The 8,987-nt window shown below is 38.3% G+C and overlaps 1 protein-coding gene across 1 annotated transcript; it reads left to right on the top strand.

The window, feature by feature from the left end:
* Positions 1–1,505: 1,505 nt before the first annotated feature.
* On the top strand, positions 1,506–8,362 carry cenpu (centromere protein U). Its single transcript, XM_010898387.4, has 14 exons — positions 1,506–1,786; positions 2,724–2,778; positions 3,099–3,207; positions 3,294–3,549; positions 3,639–3,747; positions 4,001–4,126; positions 4,548–4,665; positions 5,114–5,222; positions 5,325–5,403; positions 5,490–5,537; positions 5,703–5,764; positions 6,061–6,217; positions 7,034–7,161; positions 7,781–8,362. Exons 1-13 carry the CDS (start codon positions 1,782–1,784, stop codon positions 7,151–7,153), a joined length of 1,353 nt encoding a protein of 450 aa, XP_010896689.2. The 5' UTR covers positions 1,506–1,781; the 3' UTR covers positions 7,154–7,161; positions 7,781–8,362.
* The last annotated feature ends 625 nt before the right edge of the window (positions 8,363–8,987 follow it).

The raw sequence follows: 8,987 nt of genomic DNA, 5'->3' as shown, positions 1-8,987 counted from the left end.
GCTTGACATTATTTTATTTTTGTAATTATTTTGGGATGGTCAATTTGCGATTTTGGCCTTAATAGCATCAACTACATAGGCATTTTTTGAAAGTTGAAGATATAAAGATCAAGACATCTGTCTTCCGATGTACAAACCGATCTACTTGTTATAACACTTCGCACTCAGCCAGGAAGTATTAATCAGCACACATTTAATTTTAAAACATGTTTCCCAGTTGAGCTTGTTTTTTCTCTGGAGATCGCTTTTGTATTGAAAGCTCTGACAACAAAGGTCTGACAAATCTGAGTCCACATCTCCCAGTATAGTGTTATTTTGAACTAGTTGGTTTGTCGAAAATAGTAAACCCAACAAACTTGTATTCAAGGGCTTTTAAAATTAGAACAGTTCTTCAGCCAATAATATGTTATCTAGCATGTTATGTTACTAAACATTACTAATACTAGTGTATCTATAATATCGATTGATTGATACAGGTTGTAATTGTCCGAATTTTTTTTTAAATTAAAAATACAAATATTTTTATAAAACATTTAAAACATTGTATTTACAACCTGGAGGTTAATTTTCATGTCTTACTAGAAACTTCTTAGAATGTTTGAAGGATGCAGTACAGCAGACACTTTAGCAGGGCTTGCCATTAACTTTCTGGCCACTTGTCTGAAGGATGTTTTACTTTTCCAATAGTAGAAAATACTTGTACAAAACAGAGGTTTCAAGTATTTTGATTAACTTGCATGTCTGCAATAACGAGCAGTAGGCCTACATCTTACCCTCTCTATCAAATTGGATCCAGGTGAACACTTAACCATTTTGGTAATTCATTTACTTACTATTTTCTCCTCATACTCAGGGAGGGAATTTTGTGAATACAGGGACAAGACTACTAAACGAGGTTCTCACTTAATAAAACACCATAATGCAAAAATAACAATTTGGTCCACCAGCCACTGTGGTTGATAGATCAAATCGGTTTGACAAAAAACAAAGCATGAATATGCTGTGTAATATTTCTCAAATAATTATGTTCCCAGTAAGTAGTAACATAGTATTCCTTTAACTTTTGTGACTGTGTCTTAACCGAAATATCTGACGTGACTAAAAATGTCACCTGTAACTTTAAGGGCATGAAGGTAACCATGGTGCCGTGGTAACAATTTCACTGCAGTTCGTCTTCTTTGGTCTTCGTTGGAGAATGTATCAGTCTTTCACCAGCTTGAATCCGGTAGCCTACTGCGGTCTGGTTGTACAAAGAAAACGTTACATATCTCAGAAGATTTAAAAAAAAAAATATATATATATATATATATTCGTGTTCTTATTCACACAGTTCGTGAACATTTTTTTTTTCACTCCTTGATGGAGCACACTCGTTGTCCAAACATGACCCAACATGCGCCGCGCAGCCTATTCACAACATATGGCTCGGTGTCGGTCGGTATGAATACGTAAATAATGGGCGCTAATAATACAATTCTGGGAACTGGGGAATGTATGTAATGGGTATCACTCTATGACAATAATGTTGGTGGTACTCAAACTAACTTGCGACCAAGTCTCGCGATAACTTTTGATTTGTTTTTGCGGGAAAGTCAAACGTTCAGCTGATCCATTAAGAAAACAAATACATCGTAACAAGCTTGTCTGCTAACTGTCTCTTTGGTAGACCTGCCTATTAAACCTAATATCTTTTGTTTGCTACTTGTTTTTAAACAAATAAGTAAAACCTTACATTCTCATCTTGGAACGGTATATCGTCTGAGACCCGTCCGTTCATCATCATGAGGTAAAGTATTGTTCGGTCAGTAGTCCATGTAGGCTGTAGCTATTTGCCTGGAGAGGTATAGTTTTGTAACGCGATAAGAAATTAATATTTTCCTATATGCGATTTCTACGTCCCTTGATTGGGGCCATAATTCATGTATTCACCCGGCTATGGATGTGACAGTAAAGGGGACATTTCCTTACATAGGTTGCTGTCTTTAGGACTGTCTTTGCCAGGTCACATCTTGTAAGAGGGTTGTTAACCCAGTTGTCTTTACTAAATTTCCAGTGGCCATCTTATTCCTAGATTCCAAGTTGCTAATTTCATCCCATCTCCTCATAACATGTACACACACATACATAGAGTATATAATTGACTTTGTAAAGTATTCAGACCCTTTCACTTTCTCCTCATTTGTTGTGTTATAGACATAATTTATAATTATTAGCATTTTGCCATCAATCTACTCACAATACACCATATTGACAAAACATATATTTTTTAAATGTGCTAATATATTAAAAATAGAATACTAAAATATCTCATGTACCTAAGTATTCATAACCTTTTATTCAGTACTTCGTAGAAGCATTTTGGGCAGAAATCACAGCTTGAAATCTTTTTGGGTATGCCTCTTTTCGCTTTGCACAGGTGGGCAGTTTTCCCCATTCTTCTTGCAGATTCTCTCAACCTTTGTTGTACAAAACACACATGGTCTTTTGTGTGTGTTTTCCCCCCAAAACATTTAACAGTCACTGGTTTAAAACTTGAGAGCTGATAAAGGCACTTAACTGATTTGCTCCAATAAGTCCCTCTGGATAAGAGCGCTAAATTACTGAAATGTAATCTTACTAACTTATGTTAGCTAGTTAGATCAATTAGCTGTCTGCCATCAAGCAAAGTTCATGTTTTAACAACTCCCGAATAATCTCTCAACACTCTTATCTCCTCCATACAGTAAGAAGAGCCAGATTACTAAAGTACTACAGAATTTGCAAAAGCAGCTTGTTGAGGTTTGTTGCCCATTTTATTGGTCCACAAATTAATGATATTGTGTATAAAAGTTATTAGCTAGGTAATTATTTTGAACAAATATATAAACGTAAATGTTGGTTTCATCTGGTGAAACATTCGGTCCTCAATTCAATGCATATCAGTATTACCATTCATGTTAAATCCATAGATCAGTACCAAATTAATCTATTTCAATGTTCTGTTTTTATGAAATAAACATTAACTCAGTAAAATCTTTGTTACATGTTAGTTGGGTACATTTATCAGCTGTTAGGAGCCAGTTAGCTAGTAAAGTTTTCCCTGTTCAATGTCTCCTCAGATCGATTCATCAAACGGTGCTCAGAAATCTAAACCAGCGGCCAGTCTTTGTTCCCCGAATGTGTCAACGATTGGCAAAGCCAGTTTCCTTGATTTGTGTGATATTTATGGTGAATTGGAAACCAACCTATTTTGACTTAATGTCTTTTTTTCTTTTTCTTTTATTCGATAACAAGTCTCTTGATTTACCTTCCAGGTAACCCATTGCACAGCACTGCCCTTGAGGAAGATTTCAGCCCTAAATCAGCTCAGGACCAAGAGGCAGCAGCCAATGAGGGGGAAGCTAATGGAAGAGGGGGCCCATCCAAAAAAGTCCATTCTGAAACCCCCAAAATACCTACACAGGCTGGAAGAGGTCAGACCAAAAGGAAGTCTAGCAGAGTGGTTGTGCCGAAGGAATCTTCACCAAAGAAAAATGGCCAGAATAAACTTGGAGTGAAACCCAAAACCAGGTAAAACTGGTTTGTTGTCAAAATGGGAGATCTTAGTTGTTCTGATTGTAAACTAATACGGTTTCTTTATTCTCCATCTATAATTTAAGGCCCCAAAAGAAATCTGCAAGGGTGAAAGGCGGAGAGGATTTAACACGAGCTCAGAGTGAGACATCTGCCCCCCAGAAACAGGCATTGGACACAAATGAAGATGACTCGGTATTACATTTATCCCATCAGCTCTGAACATAGACATGTACAAGCCAGGGAGATTGGTTGGTTATATAAAACCAATGCATTTATGCTAGGACTTTCTTCTGGTCTTTCTATTTGCTAACAATATATAGGTTTGACTAGCTGGTCCAGCAGACTTTTCACACTTGGGTCTGAGAATAAGATTTTTTAGGATAAGATGACACTGTTGCTGAAAGCAGGGTCTTGTTGCCTTTTTTTATTTACTGCTTCCTCACAGGAATCAGCAAACGAAGAGGATTGCGACAATGCCATGTCAGCTCTTGGCTGTGGTCCTCAACCTGTTCAGAGGAAACGTAGAGCATGGTTGTCTTCAGAGGACCTGACAGATGAGGACGTTAGCTGGGTAAGAACAGCCAAGACAGTGCTGCTCCTCCTTGTGGCTAGATGCTGTAAATACCCTCTGAGAGGTTTGGGAAACCAGCTTTTAGAGAACTGTACTATTTATCTCTTGTTATCTAGGACATGGTTTCCCAACCATTTGTTCTGGCCCACCAAGTCATTTTGCTGTTTTTGTTTGTTTTTAAACTGGTACAACTGATTCAGTGAGTCAACTAATCATCAAGCCCTTGACTTACAGGAACAGGTGTGCCAGTCCAAAAATATGTAATGTCTAGTGGGACGGGAGGCAGAAGAGAAACTCTGATCTATGATATCACATGTTTATCATTTACTGCTATTTGTTTTGATATGCTGCCTGTTTCTTGACTGCAGCTAAACTTGATTGTTAACAAAAAGGGAAACTTAACCACCCCTTTCACCCACAGAGTCCAAGTAAGAAGAAGGCCTCACAGGTCTATCAGGGAAAGCAGAGGAAGTCCTCAGTTATGGTACCTAGAAGGAGTTTGCAGGGACCAAGGAGGAAGTCATCATCGGGGTCCTTGGGTAACTGAGTGAGATCTTTATTCAGCAATACATCCTCTATAGCAACACAATGAGTCTTCTCAAGACCACCTTGGTCAAACACTGCTCCACCCAAATGTCATTATTTGTGAACAATATACACCAGAGTAATTGGTTGTATTCTAGGATCTCCCAGATGGTGCAGGAGTTGAAGGCACTCTTTCAAAGTGCCACGTTATCCACCTCAGTCTAGGTTCAAGCCTTGTGGCTGACAGGTGGCTTGGACCTCCATTGGGTGATGCATATAGGCCATTGCCCAAAGTGGGAGGGTGGCATGTTCAGTAGGGATTTCCTTTTCTCATCGCGCTGTAGCATCTTGAAAGTTGCTGTGGGGATATAAGGATTGGATATCAAGAAATTGTGGAGATATTTTATAGAATATTTACAGTATATTTCAAATGTACTGTATGTGTCTTTTTTTCTTTTTCAGGAAGTTCTGGTCCTTCCCAAAGAGACAAGCCGAGACAAAGGAATGTAAAAAAACCCATTGACCTTGATGTGGTGTTGGATTCATTTTTGGAGTTTGTGTCAGAATATTTGTGAGTTCTCATTGTCCATAAGGCATAGAAATCTTCAAAGTAATCATTATCAAAAATAAATATGAGGGTGCAAAAAATAACAATTCTCACTGTTTTATTCAGTGATACATTGGATTCTAATGCAGTAAAGCAGGCTATAAATGCCCTTTCAAGCTCATTTGAAGATCAGCTCACAGAAATTGTAAGTTACTCATTCACTCTCAACTTCAAAAATAACTTTTGCAAATATTTTCATCCATACTTTCATTCATTTTTTTGTTTCCGTAGATAACTGATTCAAAGGAGCTAAAAGTCCTGAAAACTGAAAATGCAAAGGTAAAGTGTTTCTTCTATGTTCACTAGGTCTCTGGAAGCTTGTAGACATGAGTATCTCTTAGAACACATTGTTACACTGGTTCCATGACATGTATACTATGAAGATTTTTCCAGTCAAAATATTTTCATGAGGTCAGTCATCAGCCTTCAGTTGTTGTTTTTCAGATGAATGCTGCCATTAACCAAAAAAGAGCCAGGCTGCTCGAAGCCAAAAACGAACTTATAAGGTAACAAAATATTTACTTGGATCAGTTATGTTTGTATACTGTGGGGTAAGGAAGAATGTACATCAATATTTAAAAATAATATTACTTTTTTTTGCCAGTATAGTTTCTCCATAGGGATAAAGATGAGATTTGTTGTCAATATCTGACTTTGCAAGAATAACCGTATTCAGGCTTCCTAAATGTTTTATCAGCTGGGAGAAATGTTCGACCATTCCTTAATTCAGAACCCTTCAGATTCCTGATATCATTCACAAAACCAAATTCAGAATGTGGAACACCCCTTTGTTCTTTGCTAGAAGTGAGATCCAGTTAAGGGCCTTGCAGAAGGACCAGTCTCAACTGGAACAGAGGCTAACAGACATAAGGAAGGGCACCACCTTCCTGAAGGATCTGAGTCACCTGCACAAGAGCTACCTAGACCATAGAGAAGCCCACCCTGACCAGGTGGAGGAGGTGAGGTCATCAGGAAGCCTGTTCTACCCAGATACATCTCAGAGTTTAACCTAACACAGGGCCAATCCTCACAGGGCATAAACAACAACAAGCCTTCTGTTCTACCCAGATACATCTCAGAGTTTAACCTAACACAGGGCCAATCCTCACAGGGCATAAACAACAACAAGCCTTCTGTTCTACCCAGATACATCTCAGAGTTTAACCTAACACAGGGCCAAACTTCACAGGGCATAAACAACATTTGCCTGGCTATTCAGATAAATTGCTGCGGCCAAACACATATCCACACACATTTCTTTCTTCTCTGCAATGAGTCTGGATTAGACTCCATCCCGAACCCTATAAAATGCAAACACATCGAGAATCATCTGATTGGCCGTATGGAGAGAAATAGTTGAAATATTTGACCTCCATATTGACCCTATGTTGGAGAAATTACACTAAGAGCCTCTTTCAGGTTTTGCAGCAATGTGTTATGGGGTATTGACACTTTGACAATTTCATTCTATATACCAAAGGTTTTAGAATTTACCAGAATACAAGTGGTGCAGTATTTTTGAAGCAACATAAAATAATTAGCTTTGATACTGTGGTCATTCAGAGATTATTCAATTGCTGATGAATTTTCAACAGTCAACCCAACAACTTTGAAAGATGGCAGATTCAGGCTAAAATATGTAGCAAATTACCTGGCAGACAGAATACTTTATTGTATAATCGGGCAGAGATGAATAGGCAGTCACAATAACCTATTATAGACCCTTCCAATGAGAAAGCATTGTTTCGTTTAAAATGGCTGTTCCCTCTTCATAGTATGGTCCCTCCAGCCTGCCAGCTCTTCTCCTGGAGGCCCGTGGTGTGTTGGGGACTGAGGATCAGCTGAAGACTGTCAACGAGAGGCTTCAAAAGGCCCTGGACCGACTTCCAAGTTGAGCTGAAAGGTGCAGACTATGCAGTGTAAATAAATAAATAATCCTGTGAAACTAAAAATAAAGTTATTTTATCTTTCAAGTCCGGTATCAGCATGTTTAAAAATATATATGTATATTTCAATCCTTTCTACTTTTGTAAAAAATCGGCTATTGAAAACAAATCAACTGTATTGTTGTTTTGTTTGGTGTTAAATAAAAGCTTAATTTGGAAAGGACAATTTGGTCATCTTTAGCGAATGTGTGTATTTTTGGACCCACCCCGCTGTCAACTAGCAGTCCTGGTTATTATTGGTTAAATTGTGACCCGTAATTTATAGCTGTGCGCCAGCATAGACTTTATCATTTATCTCCCCCCTGTGTAGTGCTTTATTTGGATGTGCTTGAAGCTTGACTTGTCTATTTTAGGCCTTGAGTTTTTTTTGGAGGTTCTATCAGGGGAGTACAGCTATGCGTATCCCGATAATACTCGTCCTGTAAACCCCAAGCCAGCTCTAGGCCAGGTTCCTGCAGTTTAGTACTTCATTTGCATGTGTTAATATTCCTGCTTTTAGAGTCCTAGTACAGCACAATTATAAACCCATTGTGGAGTGCCTGGACACCAACATGTAACTGTTTATTATATTGACAGGCAAATCCAGGGAAGAGCGCACCCAACCTGACTAAATAAATCTGTGAGGAGACACTGCTGAGTATGGACAGAGAATACATTTGGGAGGGGTAACTGGCCCCCAGGCTAGTACGTCCTCTCTGGAAACAGTATTCATTAACCTTCCTCTCAGAGATACTTACATGCCAAATCCATAAATTTGTCAAGGATGTTCCATCAATAGGATTAAACAGTTTTCTTTGCCTCTACATGTCTAGGTAATGAACCGGTTAAGGCTGATTATAGGTTTAACAACAGTGTAACCAACAGGTGATATTGTTCCCTGTAAAGCTGATGTTTGATACCCCTTCCCCAGGCCCTGATTCTTCCAGTGGGTGTAATGAGTAATGAGCTTGCTTTGTAGAGTGGCATGGAGTAGGACAGTGTTGTTAATAACTCACTATTATAGGGGAGGAAGGCTGTCCATGCATGTACATTTTTACATAGTACTTACAATGAGTAATGGGAGCAAGTCGTTATTATTATTTAAGTCAAAGTGAGAAGAGTCTTTTTGAGCTTTAAGATGAGTTCCAAGCAGGACGGGTTGAGTTTGCCATTCTAAGACGAGTTGAATGTATTTTTTCATGCAATTTATATTAAGGTGAAGATAGCCTTTTTCATTTTTATGTCTCCAGCATATTTTGATTATGTAATAAAATGCTCGTAATTATATTGTTACTTTACTACCTTCCTCATGGAAAGAATGATGCTGGCTTTGATCTTGCAGCCCTTTGGATAAAGTTCAGATGCTATAGGCAAAAAAATGCTATGATTGCATAAATTTTGCATCCTAGGTGTATACATATGACTTGTAAAAAAGGTGTAGAGCCCAGCATTATAACTTCTACTTGCATGTTAATTGTACTGTACTACTGTATAATGACTACCATATTTGGAGTTCAGAAGTGATAGCGTATATTATTTTGGTAATTTTAGCACATGTTTTTATCTAGAGTGTCTTAGATCAGTCAGTGCATACATTTTCCAACTTTTTTTAAACTGCCACCTCATGGGAATGGAGTCTACAACCCTGGATTGCCTTGCTCTTTCCAAGTGATCTACTCTGTGAATAATGTGCATCATTGCCAAGACTGTGATCTCTATGTATCTCCTCTGGCTTAAACTCCCAGGAGGAACTGGTAGAATGGTTCCTAGTTCATACTGACCGTCTGTGAAATGCAAATATTTG

The sequence above is a fragment of the Esox lucius genome, chromosome 4 (genome assembly GCF_011004845.1).
Source record: "Esox lucius isolate fEsoLuc1 chromosome 4, fEsoLuc1.pri, whole genome shotgun sequence".
Classification (NCBI taxonomy): Eukaryota; Metazoa; Chordata; class Actinopteri; order Esociformes; family Esocidae; genus Esox; species Esox lucius.
Note: the sequence above shows the minus strand (reverse complement) of the source record. Positions and strands in the feature narration are given on the sequence as shown.

What these genes read in the sequence shown, in the direction of transcription:
- cenpu (XM_010898387.4), top strand. An exon ending in TGATTTGTGTGATATTTATG is followed by an intron (nt 3,208 to 3,293) that starts GTGAATTGGAAA and finishes TTTACCTTCCAG; the next exon opens with GTAACCCATTGCACAGCACT. An exon ending in GAGTTTGTGTCAGAATATTT is followed by an intron (nt 5,223 to 5,324) that starts GTGAGTTCTCAT and finishes TGTTTTATTCAG; the next exon opens with TGATACATTGGATTCTAATG.